General features: G+C 41.1%; 1 protein-coding gene across 1 annotated transcript in view; it reads left to right on the top strand.

Moving 5' to 3' along the window:
* Window positions 1-23,950, top strand: part of LOC147684202 (uncharacterized) — a gene marked incomplete at its 5' end in the record, with an annotated part of 198,799 nt that overhangs the window by 149,089 nt on the left and 25,760 nt on the right. Inside the window, 4 exons of the mRNA XM_086942612.1 lie at window positions 2,945-3,012; window positions 7,278-7,453; window positions 12,559-12,715; window positions 17,130-17,309. Of these exons, the coding sequence (XP_086798738.1) occupies window positions 2,945-3,012; window positions 7,278-7,453; window positions 12,559-12,715; window positions 17,130-17,309 (581 nt within the window). The remainder of the gene's footprint in view (window positions 1-2,944; window positions 3,013-7,277; window positions 7,454-12,558; window positions 12,716-17,129; window positions 17,310-23,950) is intronic.

Raw genomic sequence — 23,950 nt, 5'->3', positions numbered from 1 at the left:
TTATGGTACCCCCCTGCATTTGCATGTACAAAGCGGCAGGCACTGGTGCGGTGCCTGCCGCTTTGTGCGTGCATTTTTAACATTGCGGCGGGTGCCGCTTGAAGCAGCACCCGCCGCAATGTTAAGTATACAGGATGTGACCGCCAGGGTGGCGGTCACATCCTAATTTGCATGGAGAGACCGCCGCTGCCCATGCGGATGGTCCCTCTACCTCGGGGTTGGCGGACGGACGCAGGTCCGTCCGCCATCCTAATGACCCCCTAAGTCTCTTGCAGGATCCAGTACTCTGTGGTTGGCTGGACTCTGTTGGATTGAGGAGTCTACCTGCTTATTGTGTTTCTAAAGCGGATAAAGAAGGACAATGACTCAATCTTCGTCAAGCAGGATCCAGGAGTCCTCTTTCTTCCAAGAATGTCTTCTTGAAATGTAGTATTCCCAGATACTGGAATGTTCTGTGGAGGTGAGGATGAGGTGTTGGTCTTACACTGTACACTATCCAGAGACTGAAGTCACACACATACATACACATTCGAACACACACACACAAACGCATACACCCAAGCACACACACACAAACACACACACACACACACACACACACACACATTCACCATGCCACACCACATATTATTATTGGCCCTCCCCTTCATTTATCTTTCTTGGTCCCCACAAACCTCCACTCGGTATGCCACAGATTGATCATCCACCTAATAAGGCCTGAGGCAAGTAGAAGTCCCTCAGTACTGAATGCTCAATGTTTCAAACGATAACCACTGAGGCAAGGATTCTTAAGAGTGAAATTTTCTATCTAGACAAGGAACCCAGTGCTTTTAATAGTAGACAAAACATGCAATTCCAACTTTAATATTGCTAGGTTGTGTCTTTGATTGCATGGAGAAGAGAGGAAGAATACCAACTGCGCTTTCAGTGCTGATGCCCAGTAAGGCAATATGATACACAGTTTATTTGCTAGGCGTAGAAGTTATCTTCTCCCACACAGTATGTCATACTAGGAAAGGATGTCATGGATACAGTTAAAGGTACGTGGAGATAAGGGTACATTTAAAACCATAGATATCAAATCAAATGGACTACAGCTCCTTCAGCCCCTTTGTTCATTCCAACTGCGTTCCATTGCTTCTTCCTCATCCTGGCCATAAGCATTATTTCCATGAAATTTGAAAACACAGAGTAGTTTGAAGGAGGACTAAATGTGTGGGGATGGGTGCTGGGTATGAGAGGACTGGCTCAAGCCAAGATTCTGGCCTCTCCATTTATGATGAAAGTGACATCTCATCTTCAGTACTGTTCAATGTTATGAGACACTAGCAGGCACATGCATCAAAGCCTTTTGCGATCGCAAACGGTGCTATTCGCAAAAATCGGCTGTTTGCGATCGCAAAATTTGCTTTTCCGATGCATCAAGGGTGAAGTCCCTCGCAATTTGAGAATTTGCAATTAATTGCGAGTTCTCCAATTGCAATTGCATTTAAGGAATCGCATTTAGCGATTCCTTAAATGCAATGCATGAAAGTTAAAAAATCTGCGATTTCGCAGATAGGGGGAGCAAATTACCATGAAGTTCAACTTCATGGTAATTTGCAAAAACTTTGAAAAATGCACTTTTGTGTATTTTTCAAAGTTTCATGATGCGCACACACATGCTCTAAGGGCATGTGTCTGTGCAACATATGTGCACAGATCAATTTCAGGCGTGCATCAGGGTGTCCTTTGAACACCCCTGCACCCTTGAAATTGTATTCTCAATTTGCGATTCACTATTTGCAATATCTAGGCCTATGGAATGAATAGGGAGGTATTCCTTAATTGCGACTCGCAATGTGCGAGTCGCAATTAAGGAATATTTAGAAATCGCAATTTTTTTAGCGATTTCTTCATGCATAGCCTTTTGCTATTCCTTATTAGCTAATCCTTATTTTTCGCTAATAAGGAATCGCAAATGACATTGTTGATGCATGTCAGTGTTAACATCTTATAATTAAGACTTAGGAATTGTTTATGACGGGGTTTCAAAACCCTGAAGTGTGTGATCACACTGGATTACAAGCAATGCACCCAATGCAGTGACAGCTCTTGTTATTTGAGGCAGATAAACACAAAGTGCTTGTTTGCACACCTATAAATGTGTGAATTGATGATGTCAATTTTTTGTGAAATCCCCACATCGAGGCTCAGTCTCAGAATTTGGATGCATGGCCACATGCAATTAGAGAATCCCTAGGTCTCTGCATCCATGCCGTATTACATATGCAGGCGCAGAGGCAAAGAATCAGCCGGAGGCGCGATGATAGTGCACCACCTAAAAGGTGGTGCATTGTCAGTAAGCCCCCTGATTGCAGACCTCTGGAGGGGGGAAAGGAGACCAATGGACCCCCAGACATCCCCAGGTGCAGTGAGTGACTGCACCTGCCTGCAAGGGGATCTTTAATACCCTTAAAAAGTTCAGCCTGATGTCGTCTGCACTGTGAAAACACAGAGAGGCTTCGAGGCACCTGCTCGGTTTTTCACATGAATGTGATGCCCCCAGGGCAGCGCAAGTTTGCGGCTGTCCTGGGGTCAGCACATTCCATGTTCCTTAATTGCACCTCATGTTCATTAATATCGCCAGATGCACGTTTTAAAAGGTGCACCCAGTGCAGTTAAGGACAATGTGCCCTATGTATAATATGGCCCCTTGTGTTAACGACAATGATTAGGTGTGAAATTTGTACCTCATTTTGTGGCCACATAATAATAAGGCCTTAGGGCTACTATGTTATTCAGTCTTTCCCATGGGTTCTTAGTAGCTAAAGGTGAACTTGGCAATTAATGTGGCAAACGAATACAATAAATGCCTCCTCGCTGTATCGAGTGTGATGACTCCTACATGTCTTTAAATTGACTTTGTGTCACAGCTGCATTATCTGAATCTCTTTCTCCACAGGTTAAAGAACTTGTTGCTACTCTGAGTTTGAAAGTGTCCTCCAAAAACATCCAGTACAGTGACTTCAGGTGAGTACATCCCTTATGAGGATGCATTTTGTATGCAAGGAATGTAGCTCAGATATGAAAACAAGGGTTCGTATTCATGGAGGTATTTTTGCAAGTAAACATACTTTCATGGCTGAAAATATCTCCATTTACTCCTGTCAGGATTTCTCAAAAGGATTACCGACAGGTATAACTGGATTTACTACTGTGGATTTCTGTACCACAATTGCACTCTTAAACTGCACTAATGGGGGCGTAAGGGGGTGTGGAAAAGTGTGCGAAAAATTTACATTTGTGGACATTCCCAAACTTCGGTCAGACTCTTACCACTTTTTAAAAATGGTTGGGGAGTTACTCCATGGAAGGAAAGGGTTATTGATCATCCCTCTTATGTTTGTTGGGTGTGCATGGAAAGGCCTTTCATCAAAAAATACTTCCCTGCCGGGACAAAGAAAGGTCTATCTTACCTTGAATTCAGTAAAGGGAACTAAGCAGCACAATGTTCTTTTAAGTCTTTAAGATCACATTCTTCGCCTGTCTAAGCAAATCCTTTTAGAAACTTTTAGCAGTTAAAGCTCCAAGCTTTGTTCCAGTTGTGCTCATAGTGTCATCACCCATAAGAAAATGTGCCCTGATAAGAACCCTGGGCATCCCTGGGTCAAGTTTCTCAATGGTGGATGAGGGGTAGCCATTGCTCAAAGTGGATGGGCATTAGGTTTGGTTGCCGCCACTTTCTCAGAAGACTCGGATTCTTCTTGTGATTCGCTGGTTTCTGCAATTCTTTTGACAAATTGTTCCCAGGCTTTTTCCATTGTGTATGACTTTTAGCACTTGCAATTACAATGATAAAGTATTTGATCCACTTCACCCATCAGTCTTAATCTTTTGTGAACTTCGACGTGCTGTATTTCTGCAGCATCTCAAACTCTCTTATGTCCAGCCGCAGTTGATGTTAGCTTTTCGTTCGGATTAGTTTGACATATGACATATTTTTCTTTGTTGTAGGGAGTCCTCAGATTTTGTTGTTAGCAACACTCAGGACGTAAAGATCCTCTGCTACCACCAGCTTTGCTCTTGCTCACGAATTTGAATCGATTGAAAACCTGAAACAAAAACAGTATGAAAATAAATTACCAATATGATTGGCTAAAACGCATAATTATAGAGCTGTCATTTTGGAAGTTGCAAAAGGGTTGCTCTGAGAAGTTATTTACTGCCTTTATAGGAGTACTTGACCCCCAAAAAATGTTGATACCAAATTGAAGTATATAGGTCTCATTTTTTCTGAGCTATTACATTATTACTGCAACACATCCGCCATTTTTAAAATTGTCATCCAGAAAAATGTGGCCATGGTTAGGTCAAGCTATATTACTTCTCTAATGATACGAAAATCTCAAGACAACTATTATTTTACGGAGGTATATTAAGTGTCCAGGACAATTAGCATGTATGGCTAAGCCAAGCATTGGTAGCTGTTATAAATTCTACTTGTTTCCCATATAGGTGCCGTTTTCACAAAGCTGTGTACATCAGGCATGATCCTGCCTCACAAATGTTGCACTCCACATGAAGGTTGCAAAGTTCTGTAAACTTCATTTGCAATTGAAATTTCTTCGACAATTGTTTGAGAAGAAGAATTTCCTGCATCCTGTCCCCCTCCAAGATCATTAAGTTTAGAAAGAGAATTCTCCCTATAAAAGTGGGGATTCATAAGCTTTCTTTCCACAAAACCCACGTTTGAGACATTTCTACTAATTCTAAAATCTTGCCAGCTTTCATACTGTACAGCTAGTATATATATACATATATATATATATATGTTTTTTAAATCACAACTTTGAACTTCTGACTATGATACTAAGGGTTACCGCGTCCTGACAAGAAATACGGAATTTTTTTTTACAAAAAACTAGGACAGTAGTAGTAACTGACAGAGATTAGCGAGTGGGAAGATGGTTGCAATTGCAAAAATTTCAGTGGTTTATCACAAGAGACATGCAGACACCTGTGCTCACTGCATTAATACCAGTTTATAAGAAATAGAAAGCGTGTTGCAACAGAAATGCATCTAGAATGCTTTCACAGCGGACTGCAAAGTTTTGAAGTTATCATATGTCAACATTGCAATTTAAAAAAGACTGAAAAACTTCCCCAAGTTTGGTAACTTATCCAAGGTGGGAAGATTTTCATAAGAGAAATAGCATGTGAAAAAGACTGCAAAATGTTGGTTTTATGACAGAAAAAACTTGTGAATCTACTTTTTTTGTATTCTAACTAAGGGGCCCATTAGGATGGCGGGCGGTTCGCCCCCGCCAGGCCAGCGGTAGCCTCCGCCGGCCTGGCGGGGGCGAACTGCCCGCCATCCGTCCCGAAATGACCCCCCGCCATATTAGAATGGCTGGGGGGTCCGCGCCGGGCCAGCGGTAGCCTCCGCCGGTCTGGCGGGGGCGAACTGCCCGCCATCCGTCCCGGACTGACCCCCCGCCATATTAGAATGGCTGGGGGGTCCACACCAGACGGAAAGACTGTCCGCCGTTTTTCTGCCCGGTCGCCTTGGGACATATTTACAAGAAAGTGGTGCAGCGCAGGTTTGCTCCAAAATTGCTAACCCTGCACTGCCTTAATTTAGAAATGCAGGGATGCACCATATTTACAATGATATGGCACAACCGTGCGTTTTTCCCTGCGCTGGTGCTAAATATAGCTGCCTAGCCCCAACGCAGACACCCTTAAGCAAGAGTGCAATGGTGCCTGCGTGGAGGGAATGATTGGTTATGTGCAGGAATGTGTCCGTCTTGGACATAAACAATCCAGGATGGCAATTTGCAACTTCTATGTGTGCTGCATTGTGCAGAGCTCATAGAAGTTGCAAGCTGTCATTTTTTAAATTATTTTTTATGTGCAGGAAGGGACACCTTCCTACACATGAACAATCATAAGGAAATCTGCTGTTTCCATGTGTGCTGTACAATGCAGCACACATAGAAACAGCAAAGACAATGATAAATAAAGCATTTCTCCTCGTTTTGCCATGGTAAGACCTCCTATTTACACCACCCCTGCAAATAGGGGGCAACATCAATGGGTGTTGCGGCAGAACAACCAGTGCAACACTCATTGCCTACCCCATTCATGCTAAGTCTAGTGTGAAAGAGGGCCTTATTTACAAGGCGGAGTTAAGCCACGTAAAGTGGCTGGATGCTGCATGGTAAATAAGGCAAAGCCCCTATCGCCACACAAAAGTGACTTTCCTGTGGTGATGGCGGCTTGTAAATATGCCCCCTTGTTTTTTAACTTTAAATGCAGGAGATGAGATGTGGATCGAGGTTAATGCTGCTGAATTTGAGAAGTTGCAAACCAGGGGGCTAATTTACATGCCCCGTGCATCACTTTTAATATGGGAAAAAGTGACGGACTGGTGGTGCAAGAGGCTTGTAAATAAGCCCTTAGGTTTGAATGCTTGCATATTCTTTGATTCTGGGCAACCCACTTAACCTATGTGTGATCTTGTCCAGCACACTAATGCTCTCGGGTGATGTTTGCTCTACCAACAATGTAATGCAATGTATTTTAGTATAGTAAAGGCTTAGGGACTCATTCATGGCATTTTGGTGTAGGAAGGCACAGCAAGGCACCTTGCTGCGATGCCCTACGCCAAAGTGAAAAGGCTGGAATGCTCCGTATTTAAGCGGTGCGGGACATGCTTGTTCTTTCTGGCTGCACTGGTGCAGTTTTGGCAGCCTAGCACCAATACCTTTAGACCATAGTTCAAGGGTGCCTCCATTTCTGCCTGGATTGATTTTGTGCAGGAAGGCGCGCGTTTCCCTCTTCCTATGTGTGCTTCAGAATGCAGCACAAATGGGCAGAAGAAAAAATGCTTAGAAATTAACCTATTTCTCCTCGTTACACCTCAGAAGGCGTACCAATTTGACGCTTCCCTGGGTTTACATTACTTTGTAAATCTGGGGCATTGTCTAATTCCATGGGTGTTGTGTGGGAAAACTCACCTGAACACCCATGGAATGCCTCCGGGCACAGAATATGGGGATGCAGCGATTTGCGCTGCGTCACCTCACCCATGATTCATGAGGCCACTCAAAGGCATGCGGTGTCACTTTGCGTGGCTTCATAATTCTTTGAGAGCCCTGCTTCACACATGTCCCACTTTACATGGTGCAAAAGTGACACAGGCCTCTCATAAATAGGCCCCTAAGTAAGCAGACTTTTGTGCACGGTTTGTATCTCTGGCTTAAATGTTTTAACAAATCTGTTTTGTTTTCTAGCAATAGCATAAGAAAAGTAACGACTGCGTTCAATTACACCGGAGATTTAACTGTGATCAACTTCCTTAATGACAAATTGTTCATTGAGTTACAAGGACTCACTGTCTCGACCAGGTCAGCAAGAGCTGCTACGGACAAGAGCATCTCTCTAAACAGCATCACTGATGGTGACAAAAGTAAGTTAATCTAAAAACATCGCCCTTTTACCTAATTCTAGTGTGGCTTAGAGGGGCTAGCATCTTCACTCTCACCCAAACTCGACCTTCATTTAATAAAAACTTAAGCTCTGGCAAATCTGGAATTGGCTCTAATATCAGAAAATTCCTATTGTGGTGAGGTGGTAATGAGGTCCTGCTGGGGTAGAGATGAATGAAATACTGAAATAGAGGTATCATGGGGCGAAAATGTAGCCCCATGAATGCCACAACGCCGTGTACAAACCCACGTATATGTATACAAATCTATATCCATTTATATATATCTATTTGTCTGTCTATCTCTCTCTCTTGCTCTCTCTCTCTCTCTCAATATATATATATATATATATATATATATTTATTTATATATTTATATATATATATCCTTCACCAAAATAGAAAATAATGTCTGCACTCGTCCATTTGCCAAAGTTTGGGTTTTATTCAAGAGACTCAAGGAGCCCCAATCAACCTACGCGTTTCGACCGCAGGTCTTGATCACAGTGTTGCCCTATATATATATATATATATAAGTCCGCAGGTTGTGGGTTTGTCGCAGAAACTATACATCCATAAGACCAAAAGCCTTTCTGTTACAGCTGTGAACATTATGAAACTCAGTAGTGAACGATTTGCCCTTCGATGTTTCACATATTATATGTGTATAAGCAAGTTTTTAAGAGGGAGACCCACAACATATAAAGGGTGGCATATTTGCTGCATATTGGGGTTACAAAAGTCATGTGTTATACAATTATGGATTGCACTGTGAGTCCCGGGCAGAATATTACTATTTAGCACTTTACAATTACGCGTTTGCACTTTCAGATATTATTACTTTGAATTGTTCCTAGATATATCTGTTTAGAAAATATGTCAAACGCAATGTAGGTAACAGCAATAAGCAAGATATATATATTATGTACCCTGTTTCTATTTAATTGATACATGGCAAATTTGTTTATCCAGGTATCTTAAAATTGAAGTATGTCCTCTATTTTCATGATGTATGATGTCAGCAGACATGTGGGGTGTGTAATTTCAATTAAATGGTTTCCAAAGATGCAGCATGATCATGTGATAAAGGCTACAGGGCATGGCCGAAACGTGTCATGGGCAGCACAAGCGTTGTAATTAAAACTTAACATTTAAGCACCAGCAAGACACCAGAGTTGGTTGCATCTGTTTGGGAATGCAAGAATAGCATTTGGATGTGTTGTTCTGTATATATATATATATATGAACAACTTCTGTGTATTCCTGGTTTGCCTCCAAACACGGACACGGACCACGTAAGTATCTTGCAGCGTTCTTTATTGCTTTGCCGCCATAATGTTTCGGCTTTTCCAAGCTTGATCACATGACACAGTGAGAATCATTCTGGGACATTTTAAAGGGACAGGTGTGTAGAAAAAACGTCACCATGTGATAAGTGTTCACGTAGACATAAAATAATTACTCCTTCTCCTAGCTCCAATATAAAAGTATCTGAAATTCATGTCTATAAAAAATATAATTTATAAAACAATGTCATTCAGATATAATACGAATTGTGCAAAGTTGTCAATGTAAAATGTATGTACATATATTCATCATAGCCGATATATCTTCACATAAAATGTGCCCTATGATGGTGAATTCTTGCCAGCCCTGTTTGCTAAAGTACTATACTGCAAATTTGTTTGATAGATATCAACAGATAATCTGATGAATTAGTATTGTCTGCTAGGAGAGATAGGTGAGTCTACTATTATTGCTCTATGTGTTATAATGAAAAGTGCATGCCATCTGCTGATAAAAATCGCGCAATATGCGTGCAGGACAGCCAATTTCACCATTCTCGGGGACCTCAACCTCCACCTTGAAAACGGTGGGAAGGTTGAGATCTCCAGTTTCCTAGCAGACTTGGAGGTCTCTCAGATGATCCAACAGGTTCAGGCGGGTACCCATGTGGCTGGCCACCTGTTGAACCCTATTTTTTTCAAACTTAAGCTCTCTCACGATTCTATCGCCCATTCTGCAGGCATGGACGGACCATTTCTTGGTCTCCTTTGCACTGCGACTACCGGAAAAAGATGATCAGGCCCGTCCAACTCCTGTCCCTAAGCGCCCTTGCCATAAGCTAGATTCAGGCTGTTTCTCTGCAAGGCTGTCTAGCCATAGACCCCAGGTGCCGCCGGATATGGAGGGAGCAAACTCCTGCTTTAATGAGTGGGTAACGCTGGGCCTAGACGGTTGTATCTCGGTCAGGCTGGGAGGTAGATCCCACGGGCCATCGAACCCTTGGTTTAGCGACTCACTAGTCACAGCCAAAAAGGGCTGCAAGCAGTTGGATCGTGCTTGGAGGCGCTCCTATGACCAAGCAGCTAAAAGTGAATATCGAGCCGCTATTAAACAGTATCACAAGCTTATTCAGCGAGCTAGAGCGGAGTTTGTGGCCAATAAAATCCTGGCCAGTACCAACCCCGCCAAGATTATCTTCTCTGTGCTGAAGAGTATGAAGAGCGGAGGCATTACTGGGACTTCATTTATCTCCTCTGATCAGCAGTGCAACGAGTTGGCATTGTACTTTGTGAACAAAGTAGATAAGATTTACCTGGGTTTACCCATCCTGATCTTGCCCCCGGTGGTGGGGGCTTTGGGGGCCTCGTGTTCCATGGGGGTAAATATCTTGTCTTCTTTTCCTCCATTGTCGCAGATGGAGTTCAAGGCACTCTGTTCAAAGATCAAATCGGGTTCGCCAGCGGATCCGCTGACTCCTGCTCACTTCCGCCAGTTTCACACTCCCATCTCTCCACTGAATCTCAACCTTGTCAATCTTTCTTTGGCTTCAGTGTCCATACCGAGGGCCTGGAAACATGCTAAGGTCATTCCACTGCTCAAAAAACCATCTATGAACCCCGCTGAGCCAGCCAATTACCGCCCGATTTAGCAATTGCTGTTTTTGGCAAAGGTGACAGAATCGTATGTGAATTCCATCCTCTCCAAGTTTTCTGAGCAGAATGCCATTTTCGATCCATCTCAGCATGGTTTCCGTGCCCGCCATAGCACTGAGTCTGCTCTGCTGGTAGTTATCGAGGCCATTCAGGCAAACTTGGATGTCGGTGACTCAGCGGCCTTGGTCCTTTTGGACCTAAGTGCCGCTTTTGACACCGTCTCCCATGCGATTCTTTTAAGATGCCTGCAGGAAATAGGCATTAGGGACTCAGCCCTGAAGTGGATCCAGCCTTTTCTGGAGGGGATGTCCTTTCAAGTCCACGTGCCTCCTTTCCATTCCCAAGAGCTTGCCTTGCACCAGGGTGTACCACAGGGGTCGGTGTTAAGTCCCCTACTGTTTAACATCTACGTCCAGCCTTTGGCTGTGCTGGCGAAGGGAAGGGGCCTGTCACTAGTATCGTATGCCGACGACACCCAGTTGGTGATTGCATTCTCCAAAAAAAGGTGTACCAATTTGATCAAGTTCAAAGAGGACCTCTCTGTGATTGCAGACTGGATGGCAGCAAATTGTTTGCAGCTCAACGCCAGTAAGTCCGAGATCCTGCTGTTTGGGAAGGATCGGGGGTTGTGGTCCGAGCAGTGATGGCCGGACCGCTGAAACTTGCCCCCTTGCCCAAGGAGACGGTGAAAAACCTAGAAATTTGGTTTGATAGCAGCCTGACATTTGACGCCCAATACAAGGTAGTGGCCGGGGCTTGTTTTGGGCTTCTGCATGGCCTGAAGCCACTGTTGGGTTTGTTCCCTCCAAAGGTTCGCCAAATTATTCTTCAGTCTACAATTTTGTCGAGACTGGACTTTGGTAACTGCCTATATTTGGGTGCGAACAAGACTAGTGTTAAGCGTCTTCAAAGGGCACAGAATACAGCCGCCCACATGCTGGTGGCCCTCCCTAACTCTTGCTCTACCTCCCACGTACTTCGGAAACTCCACTGGTTGCCGGTGAAGAAGCGCATTCGATTTAAGGCACTTCGTTTGGCTCATAAGATCTTGGCGCTTCAAGCACCCGTGGGGTCACGGGGTTGTTAGAGTTCCACGTGCCACGGCGTCCTTTGAGATCTGCCGCCTCAGCTCTGGTTTGCACTCCGCGTGTCCTGAAAGCCAGAGTGGGTGGCCGCTCCTTCCGCAGTCTGGCTGCGCAACTTTGGAACTCGCTTTCGGTTTCCATCAGAGTGATCCGGAACCACCTTGTGTTCCGGAAGGCCATAAAGACCTGGCTTTTTCCGGCTTAAACCCTTCTGCTCTCTGGTTCGTGTCTTGGAGTCTGTGGTCTACGCTAGGACGCCCCGTCGCTGGGGCAGCTATGAGCATTATAAATCCGCCAAATAAATAAATAGAGAGTCATACATCTAAGTATCCCACTACTGTGGAGTCAAATGCGAAAACATGTTTAAAGTGAGACATTTGGATAACATTAGCTACCAGCACAAGACAAAGAGTCACAAATCAGACCACCACGTAAGGTGTTAAGGTAGCGCTGGGACGCTCAAGGGCAACCACGCGCTTTATAAATCTAATTTCATTTCATTTCATTTCAAGTGAGAGGGAAATAAATCACCATATGCTATGGGAAACATTGTTTACAACGCAGTGTTTACACCGCAAGACCTTTACCATGCAGCCATTACAACGCAAGTCAATACTACGACTTGCACTGGAAGGCGTTCTTGGTTAAGGAATAGTGTGATTATCTATTCCAACACCTTCCCTACTGTTACGTGGCCTAGAGTTGGAATAGAAAATCATATTAACCCTGAATCCAGTGCCCTCCAACGCAAGTCGTTGTAACGACTTGCATTGTAAAAACTGCAATGTAAAGTACCGCGATCAAAATTATTGCGTTGTACTGTCATGAATCCTATGCTGCAGGTAGAATAGAGGGTCACAGATCAACATATGTTGTGCGAAAGGAAAAGAGTCCCAAAGCAACATTTGTGCCAAGGTTGACATGCAGTGGCAAAGCTATTAGTGTGTTTCAATACCACAGTAATGAACAGTGACTAGGCATTACAAGAAAACCTATCTATTTTTAATTGTTAATGAACCTGGGAGAAAAGTAAACTAATTAAATCTATCCCTTTTTTTTAAAGCCAGCAAAAATGACTTAGTGCAGTACTTTAAGTGTGGTGAATTCCCGCAAACTGCCTACACACTGAATCCTTCAACCTTCACGTGTGAATCCAAATGCAACAATTATTGCAATAATAGTGGTGTCTGCAATCTAACTGCGGATGGTCCTATATGCAGGTAAGTAAAGGCACCTATGGAGTGTGTTGTCTGAATTTCATGTCATTGTTTCTCCAGTTTCGTGCATATGAACTATACAATGTTTACCTGATACATTTCTAATGTTTCTAAAGTCGATGTAATGACTTGCGTAGTAATGGCATTGCATGGTAACAACGCGGTCGTTGTAACAACCGCGTTGTGAAGTACCACGTAGAAAAATAGTATGCATTGTAAAGTGCTAGATTCCCTTATTTAAGTCACTTACCTACATATATACACACATGTTGTTAAAAAGTCTTTATTACATATTGATTGTCACATTTTGCTGCAGATAGTGAGCATTTACATATAACTCTGTTCTCAAAACTATTATGTGATATTTTAAGTGCAGAAAGAGAACTATGCACTTTTTTCTATACTGGGAATTCTGCTAGGTTTCATATCTAGTTCAACACTTTCATTATTAGCAGAGTATTTATAAAACATCTACCAACCTCACCATTTTTCTTACCTCAGATCATCGATAATTCCCTAGTGTGTATCACTGTATGACATTTCCAAAATGTCCTACTACAATGAAAACCCAAAGCTCCTCTACATCTATGTAAAAATTTCTAAATAATATTTTCTGATACTTTTCACTTCTTCCCATTCTACAGCAACTTACTCAGTTCCAGGTCTAGTGCAGCGGTCTCTTTATAAGGTGTTTCCAGAATATCTGATCCTGTATCAAAAGTAATTTAGTCATCTTCTAATTTACAATTTAAAAATGACTCTCCTTCTGATAATGATGATTATCCCGCGCGCACCGTTGTTGTCAAGAGCGAGACCAGGACCTCCCCGCTCTCACGTTAGGCCAAGAATGGACGCCGTCTGAGACAGCCCTGCTCCCCCCCTTAGTAGCTTGACACGAGCAGTCAGGCCTATTTTCAAGGCACAAGTGTTCAGTATGTGCAACCATGTCCACAGCAATCCCAATAATGTCACCACAAATGGACTCCACACAAGTTTGTATAAAATGAGTATACTTTATATAAAAAGATATACAAAATGACCACACAATACAACTCTCACATATACACTGGGTAATATTGTTTCAGGTGGGTTGGGCGGTCCTAATCTCCAACCACTGCTTCTAACCAACAGTTATGCTGACTTTTAACCATTCTCAACAGATTAGGTACGTCGTATCACTAGATTCACACACATTGCAAAATACAAGCAATACTGCACTACTTAATGATGGGTTCCTGTACAGTACTACAGTAAAACAATGCAATGCGTAGCATCAAGATCATGTACTGAGTCAACACAAGATAATGCAACTCGGTTCGCTACCAGCATGCCCTGTTCAAGGAAGGAATACAGCAATGCGTCACGCTGCAATTACGTACAGTGCGATAGGAAAACAATGCAATGCGTATCACCACCACCATGCCCTGTGCACGGAAGGAATAAGATAATGCGTCACAGTGCAATTCAGTAAAGTGCAGTAAACAATCAATGCAGTGCGCTATGCTCTGTTCCTCTATCCTGCAAGGGAAACATAACATAGTGCGTAGCGCACTAACCGCTGAGTTCGTTAAGCACCTCTAGTGTCAGACGTTGTTCAATAGTTCAATAGTTTGTTAGCAGCAAATATGCAAAGTGTTATACAACTGTTTTTAGAAGTGTGCGGCTGGTTGCCCCCAACACGGATCAACGATGACACCCAAGTTCCACTCCAGGCCCTGGCCCCTGTGCTGCCCCTCTGGGACCAGCATGGACCGAGATCTGGGCCGGAGCAACAGGCGCACACAGCTGCCAGCAGTGAGTGGCAGAGAGAGTGTTCCTCCGAGCCCACTCTCCTCTCCTGCTGCAGCGGCTTGGCCTTACTCCAGAACCTTGTCACCAAGGGCAAGGCATGATTGGGCCGGTAGCTCAGCTCCAGCGGGGCTGCCGGTCCGGGCCACCAACGTACAGACCAAACTCCTTCCATAAGACGCTGGTGCTACCTCACGTTGCCTTCGTTGCAGCGCCCCTTCAGTCTCTCCTAGGTCAGGAGCTACAAACTGACCACAAGTCCCAGATCACGAAGCAAGGGTTAAGTGTCTCCTGCAGCCTATTCAGCAAATCTTTCTGAGGCAGAGGATTTCTTTCCGATTGCGGGCAGCTCAAAGCCGTCAGAGGCTCAACTAGTCCACGGCATCTTCAAAGCACTCCCAGCACTTCTCTGTACGATACCAAGACCATTCTTGATGACATCATTAACATGACAAAACCCAGTCTTGGGGTTACAGTTCTACCAGTTATACCCCTCATTGTCTCTGAATTTTCCTTGTGCTCAGGGGTCCCCGACCCCTCCCCAAACCAGTCCTGTGTATCTACCCCCCAGTGTCACCGACCTCTCCCTGATACTGGGGGCCTGGATCTTTAATTACTCAGAGGGAGATGGGTCCACCGTTCCACAACTCTGAACCATGCCTCCTTACCTCGTAAAGCCTCTCCTTTTCCCTACTCCAGGTGCAGGGCAGCCTGGCGCCGTCTCAACCCCTCCCCCGGGGCATGACCTCCCTCAGCCTTTCTCATCTCTCCCAGATCCAGGCAGGCAATTCACATTCTGCTGAGACACACAAAAAGGTCTAAAATACAAACTCTGCCATTTTCTCAAAAAGCGGTTTCTGGACCCACAGCGACAAAACCCTCTACCCAAAAAGATGCGTTATGGCGCCTTGAATCCAGACATACCAAACCTCACTGTTCCATTTCCAATTCTTGGGAAACTAGGCTAACAATACTACACCCAGCCTCACCCATTCCGTCCTATGAGCAGGATGGCCCCTTACCAGGGAAAATGAAATGGAGCATTTTCCACTGTCAGGGCCTAGCACCCACACCAGCACAGGTCCTGCCCTCCACCTACACTGCACCCTGCCCAGGGGTCACCCAGGACATCCTACAGGGGTGCCTCATGTGCATGCAAAAGGGAAAGTAAGGCCTGACAAGTGGTAGCACTTGTCAGGACAACATGTCAATTCAGCACAATGTGCGCAAGCCCTACACTAAAGACCTGTGTTCCCTCTCTGCGCATTTCTTTAGTACTAGGTCTGGCTCAAACAGTGCAAAACTTAGGAATCATGTTAGTAAGGCAAACACACCAATCAGAGACAACCAAACATCACCACAATCCATACAGGGAACATCTGTATTTGCACACTGATTAGCAGTGGCAAGTACCTACAGCATCTAACTTCACAGCTCTCCGTCAGGAAAACGGTATAGGGGAAAATCAAAAATCCCAAGTGAACCCTAGCCAACAAGGCCAAGTCCAACAATGAGTTTGTGTATAGACTTTCTTTTTCTGAGTAAGGCTTGGTCAGTGGATGAGTTTTGCATGTTCTGAAGTTCAACCCTCTTGCCCAAGAGTCTCACTGAGACCTTCCCAAAAGGAGGTAACACAGTTTGTTTTTTATACAGAGGTAGTCAGGGGGACACACATTTCCCTCCAAACCAGTCTTGGGTTCCTTCAACACAGAAATAGGAAGATTTCTTCACCTCTGGATGCAGATGCTGATGGGTAGAGGAGTGAAGACTCTAGCAAAGGCTGGAGCTGCTGCAATAAGTTGGCAGTTTCGCTTGTGTCTCTTTACACTCTCACTATATCATATATATTTTGAAAATAATTCAATATCAATAGACAGATCAGTTTCTTCTCCTTATTTTTTGAAAAACTAGAACTTTTTTCTCTGGTGGCAGAATTTTTGTGTGTGTTTCTTCCATGCGCCATTAAAGCATGGCAGTTTTTATTCCAGAGCTATGGTTCAGAGAAGTAATAGTTCTATGGTGGCCCTTCTCACCATAGCCAATGTGCTCTCTGGTTCTCAGGTGTACACAACCATCCTGAAAATTAAGCATGGTTATGAGAGACTAGGAAAAAGGGGAGCCAGATCACGAACAAACAATGTAAGGATATGAACTAACCAGCTCACAACTTCAAAGAGTTTAGAAAATAAAATTCCACAAGGGGGTCTTTTGATACCTGCACAGCCAGATGACACACAATATTGTAACACATTCTTGTGCTCTACAGCATACATTATTATCGATTCCAAAGACAGCTTCGGGTAAAAATTACAAAATCTCAGGATGAATTGACCCGAAGACATGTTTCAGTGGTTGGCTCCAACACCTCCAATAGACAGTCAGTTTATATGAGATTTGTTTTAGATTCATTCATATCTAAATTCCTTCTACTTCTTTATGTGTTTTGTCTTTGGCTATCTCATGGTGTTTCCTGTTTTGCTCTTTGAGCATATTAATCACGTTTACCAATGACCACACTAGGGTTTGATTCATTAAACATATATGATTTTGTTTTCCAGAGGGGTATTTGAAATAGAGTGATTTCATTTGAAGAACAATTCAGATAACTAAGTTTTCTCTTTTTATACAGCTGTGTGCCCTTCTCGATATATACCACTTCTGGTAAAACCTGTGACACCATCACCATGAACCTCAATGCCTTCTTCGGCATCCTCTTTGGAGCCCTTGCCTTCCTCTTCCTGCTGATGATCGCCATTTTCCTCACAATCTACTGGTGCCGCAAGAGGCGGCCGGAAGTCGATGATGAAAGGTAAATTCAGTGCTTACAGTGGCATTGAACTATGGTGTGAATGTTTTGATTTCACTTGTCGATAATTGCCCTTTCTGCCTCCTGCTGGCCAACAGCAGATAGCGAAAGGTATGCAAGCTTTTTATTTTGACCTAGTAGTTGGGTGAAATTAGACATTATGGACTTCGCAAAGATGACCAACACTGTCCGACTTCTCCCTAAGGTCATAATCAGGGCTGGCTTTAGGGCAGTACGACTGGTGTAGGCACACTGGGCGTTGACCTGTGGAAGGGGTGCTGTGACCTCGGGTGGTACTGTGTTTAGCAATATCTTATGATAAGAGAGATGAGGGTCACATTTGAAGATGGTAGAGAGAGAATCCCAGGAGGCGGTCATGGGACGTGTTGGAGCCAAAAGTTATTGTCGCACTGGGCTAAAGCCGGCCCTGGTTATAATGATTGTATGCCGGGGAGATGATAGCTGCATGAAGCAACCAGCTGCCGGGAACCATTTTACTCATTGTCACTTAGGGCTCATACCACTGAATAGCAGCAGGGAACCACAAATGCCAGCACTGATTATCACATTCTGCTTCCTTAATACTAGATGTCCCACCGTGAGACACAGGGGTGTAACATTAGCCCCGCAGTCCCTGAGTGCAAGGGGCCCGAGCTTCAGAAGGCCCCCTCTAGCACTGTGCACGGGTGATGGGGCCCCTGGCCTGTGAGCTCCTGACTGGGTCAGAGGAGGGTGACCATCATGTATTTTGCAGGGGGCCCCCCTCAAGTTGTTTTATGTCACTAGTGGGACTTCTGGCTTGGAAGATTGGCAAAGAGCTAGACATGGATTGGGAGGTTAGCATAAGCCCAAGGCTGCTACCACCAGCATCAACGTTCTGCCAATACATTTTTTTAAACAAATAGCAAAAATAAGAGCAGTCAGGCTTTGTACTTTCCCTACTTTAGATAGTCCTCTGCTTCCTGTCCTCTGTAAATAGAAAGGAAAATCTCAAAGGACAGGGGATGATGTAGTTTGCAATTCACAGACATAATAAATGCTAGAGGAAATGACATCAGGAAGAAGTTAATATGCTGCATATCCCCTTAGGGTTCACTGATAGAATATCGATGTAACAAACATTGATGTTCTAAATATAAAAAAGTAATATAGAATGCAAAAATATCTACTCCCTCTACTCAAACAGGTAAGTACAAAAATATTGATTACAAAATATTGAATGAAAAAATATAGATGTAAAATTATTGAATTAAAAATATATTAAATATATTAAATATTATTATTATTATTATTATTTTTAACAAACTAAATTAAAATGAATAGACATTTAAATGAATATTACAAATAAACTTAAATTAAAAAATATAAAGTCAGAAACATAATATTTTATACATATATATATATATATATATATATATATATATATATATATATATATATATATATATATATATATATATATATATATATATATATTTAAATATTATCCTTATTTAATTTGTAAACTTTAAAATTATATCAAAATAAAATATATATATTTCAATATTTTAAAATTAAAAAAATCTATAATAATTTAAAACATTTCATTATTTAAAACAATTAAAACATACAATAAATGCAACAGTAGGGAAAATGTTGGATAGCGAAGGGGTAAAAATTACGATTCCCACTCCAGTGAGTACAACAGTAGGGTAAGTTATGGATAGCAGGGGGGTAAAAATTACTATTCCCACTCCAGTGAGTGCAAAAGTAAGTAAAGTGCGGGATAGCGGAGGGGGGAAATTACTATTCCCACTCCAGTAAGAGAAACAGTAGGGAAAGTGTTGGATAGCAGAGAGGAAAAAATTACTACTCCCAATCCAATGAGTGCAACAGTAGGGAAAGTGTTGGATACCGGAGGGGTAAACATTACTATTCCCACTCCAGTGAGTGCAACAGTAGGGCAAGTGCTGGATAGCGGAGGGGTAAAAATTACTATCCCCACTACAAAGAGTGCAACAGTAGGGAAAGTGCTGGATTGCAAAGAAACAAAAATTTCTATTAACATTTAAACAATAGATTTTTTTCAAATCATAAAAATAAATAAACAATGTAAAATGTATTAATTAAAAATATATAATAAATATATTAAATAATATTATTATTTTTCACCAAATAAATTAAAATTAATGACATTTAAATAAATATTACAAATAAACTTTAACTAAAACATATAAACACAGAAACATAATATTTTATACAGATATATATATATTTAGATTTCATCTTTATTTGATTTGTAAACTTTACAATTATATAAAAATAAAATTTATATATATCAATATTTTACCCTTCTGATATCCAAATCACCAGCGGGCATCCAGAAACTGCTCACTTCCTTTAAATCCTTCTGCGACTCCAAGGGACTTGCAATAAACATAGGCAAGACAAAATTCCTTGTCCTCAACCCCCCCAAGAAATCCGTTACTCCTCCTGTCTTAGACTCTATCCCTCTGGAAAGAGTCAAAGAATTTGACTACTTAGGAATACGTCTCAGCGATACCATGACCTGGAAAGCACACCACCAGAAGGTATTCCTGACTCACAAAAGGGCTACTGGAGCCTTGCTTAAAGAACAGCGAGCCTCATCTCTAAAACCAATTGGGGCACTGATTGATATCTATAGAGCAAGGGTTGTGAGTGCAGCCCTGTACGGGGCTGAACTGTGGGGTTTGCAGAGAGTTGATACCCTGGCCCACCTCGAAAACAACTTTCATAAAGACCTGATGAGGCTACCCCACAGTATCCCTACAATCCCTCTCTTGTTAGATACAGGCACACGTCCAATCTGTGAGCAAGCAAAATTGCGTCCCTTGCTACTCTGGTCTCGGATATGGAATGTCCCTGAACTCTGTAGCTATGCTGATGCCTTAAGAGATCTTCTGTCGCTTCCAGGTTGTAATAAGGTACCCTGGTTGAGGGAAGTCAAACTCCTGCTCTATGAGCTGGGTTTGGGAGATGCCTGGGTCAACAAAACTGCACCTCCCAAGCAGCTACTTAAGAAGGTGTATTGGCTCTGGGTAGATAATAAGCGAATGTCCAACCCCAACCACTGTAAATCTGTCGTCCAGTTCTTGCTAGTTAAGGAGTTACCTTATAGGGAACCCTATCTGGACCAAATTCATAAGTCTGGAGACAGATCGCTGTATTTTAAATTTAGGGTGGGTGTGCTCTCTTTAGGACTGTTTACTTCCTCTTGGAACCCTCCGCTCCAAACGCTTCCTTACTGCCCGTTCTGTGTCACAAAGGTTGAGTCTGTCGCCCACTTTTTGTTTGAGTGTAAAATTTATGCAGCGCCAAGATCGAAATGGCTAAAGCCCTTGTGTAAGACTTTGGGAACAAGGTCACTTGTTGAAGCCCTACGTATATTGCGCTCAGATGCACGTCCGTTTTTTGCATGTTGCATGGCGAAATTCTTAGGTTGGGCTTGGCGCTTAAGAACCTCAAGGATGTTGCTGCTCCAGTAAAGTGTCCCTTGATAAAACCGATTTTCAAGCTGGTGTATATATGGAAAAGGATATTATTATCTGCACACTTGTTTTTATCGCTTTTATTCTTCGAATCTTAAAGTACTATATTGTATATTCTGTACTGTTTTTAATTGATGTTGTACTGCTTTTTATGATACGTACTGTATCGAAATAAAGTTATTACTTGCCTCAATATTTTAAAATAAAAAACATTCTATAATAATTTAAACATTTCATTATTTAAAAAAATTAAAACATACAATAAATGCAACAGTAGGGCAAATGTTGGATAGCAAAGGGGTGAAAATTACTATTCCCACTCCAGTGAGTACAACAGTAGGGTAAGTGATAGATAGCAGGTTGTTAAAAATTACATTCCCACTGCAGTGAGTGAAAAAGTAGGACAAAGTGCTGGATAGGGGAGGGGTAAAAATTACTATTTACACTCCAGTAGGTTTAACAGTAGGGAAAGTGCTGGATAGTGGATGAGTAAAATTTACTATTCCCACTCCAAGGAGTGTAACAGTAGGGAAAGTGCGGGGTAGCGGAAGGGGGAAAATTACTATTCCCACTCCAGTAAGAGAAACAGTAGGGCAAATGCTGGATAGCGTAGGCGAAAAATTACTATCCCCACTACAAAGAGTGCAACAGCAGGGAAAGTGCTGGATTGCAAAGAAACAAAAAATTCTATTAACATTTAAACAATAGATTTTTTTCAAAACATAAAAATAAATAAACAATGTAAAATGTATTAATTAAAAATATATATAAAAATGTATAATAAATATATTAAATAATATTATTATTTTTCACAAAATAAATTAAAATTAATAACATTTAAATAAATATTACAAATAAACTTTAATTAAAACATATAAACACAAAAACATAATATTTTATACAGATATATATATTTAGATTTCATCTTTATCTGATTTGTAAACTTTAAAATTATATAAAAATAAAATTTATATATATCAATATTTTAAAATAAAAAACATTCTATAATAATTTAAAACATTTCATTATTTTAAAAAATTAAAACATACAATAAATGCAACGGTAGGGCACATGTTGGATAGCAAAGGGGTGAAAATTACTATTCCCACTCCAGTGAGTACAACAGTAGGGTAAGTGATAGATAGCAGGTTGTTAAAAATTACATTCCCACTCCAGTGAGTGAAAAAAGTAGGACAAAGTGCTGGATAGGGGAGGGGTAAAAATTAATATTTACACGCCAGTAGGTTTAACAGTAGGGAAAGTGCTGGATAGTGGATGAGTAAAATTTACTATTCCCACTCCAAGGAGTGTAACAGTAGGGAAAGTGCGGGGGAGCGGAGGGGGGAAAATTACTATTCCCACTCCAGTAAGAGAAACAGTAGGGAAAGTGTTGGATAGCAGAGAGGAATAAATTACAATTCCCAATTTAAAGAGTGCAACAGTAGGGAAAGTGTTGCATAGCGCAGGGGTAAAAGTTACTATTCCCACGTCAGTGAGTGCAACAGTAGGGCAAGTGCTGGATAGCGGAGGGGTAAAAATTACTATCCCCACTCCAGTGAGTGCAACAGTTGGGAAAGTGCTGGAGAGCGGAGGGGGAGCATTACTATTCCCACTCCAAAGAGTGCAACAGTAGGGAAAGTGCTGGATTGCAAAGAAACAAAAATTACTATTAACATTCAAACAATAGATTTTTTAAATCAAAAAAACAAATAAACAATATTAAAAAAATATACATTTAAATATATTAAACATATAAAATAAACATATATTATAAAATAAATTACATACAACAAAAAGCTACAAATATTATATAAAACAATAATAAATACATTTTTAAACAATAATTATTTAAAAGCAGCAAATATTAACAGAATTATGTAAACATAAATGTATTTCTTTGGTTTCCTACCCTAGAACACCACACCAATAAAAAAAACCTACAACTTTGTTCTAAATGTATTTCCACAATTAAAATAATTAATAATCAATTTAAAAACATTATTAATAAAAAAAATTCATTAAATACACATGCTTTAACACTAAAATATCCACAACACACACATAAAACTAATTACACAATTACCATAATTAATTACTAATTCATTATTTTAAATTAATTAACAACTAATTATTAAATCATCAATTAAAAATAAATTACTTCCCACCATTTACACCTATACATACCACAAAACACACCTAAAACAAATTACACAATTACCACAATTAATTACCAAATAATTAATTTAAATGAATTACCAACTCCTTAATAAACCATCAATTAAAATAAATTACTTCCCACCCTTCCCACCATTTACACCTATGCATACCACAACACACACCTAAAATTAATTACACAATTGCCATAATAATTAAAAATTATTAACCAGTTATTAAGGAATTCATAAAAAAAATACGTTGCACATTTAACAGTATAACATCTCAATTAAACAAATATAATAAATAAAAAAATATTCAATAAATGTAGTATAATTAAATTACTTCCCACCCTATTCACCTATAAGCCCACAACCCGCTACAATACTAAAAAGCAAAATTCAAATAAATAAAAATGAATAACTACTAACATTTTTACACATATAATAAAAATACAAACTATTCTTATACAAAAAACATATCACATACATATAAAATATATACTCAAATACATAACATTAATAAGAAAATCGATAATTTAAACAACAATATTTTTGCAAACGATATAAAACACTTCGATATTTTAAACATCAATATTACTTACCTAACAGTCGGTATTCTTGACCACAATATTTTTTCTGGCGATATTTCTCACCCATGATATTTTTCCCTCGATATTGGTGCAAGTCGATATTTATACATCGATATTAAGTCCCTGCCCCATCCCCATCACCGCCACCAGTTTAATTCCTGTGGAACAATTCAGGTAAAGTAAAGGCAGGCACAATTCAAGTTTGGCGAGAAAAGTCTTGAAATGTACTCAAATCTTTTACTTTGGGAGTTTCGGCTGGTAGTCTTTTCACAGAAAAGATATTCTTGCTGAATATTTTCTCCACAATTTAAACTTTGCAATGTTTTGAAGAGAGAGAGAAATGTGTACATTGTGAACAAAAAAGAACATGCAAATGATTTTGATGTAAC

The sequence above is a fragment of the Lissotriton vulgaris genome, chromosome 11 (assembly GCF_964263255.1).
Source record: "Lissotriton vulgaris chromosome 11, aLisVul1.2, whole genome shotgun sequence".
NCBI lineage: Eukaryota > Metazoa > Chordata > Amphibia > Caudata > Salamandridae > Lissotriton > Lissotriton vulgaris.
This window is presented reverse-complemented; position numbering and strand designations above follow the sequence as displayed.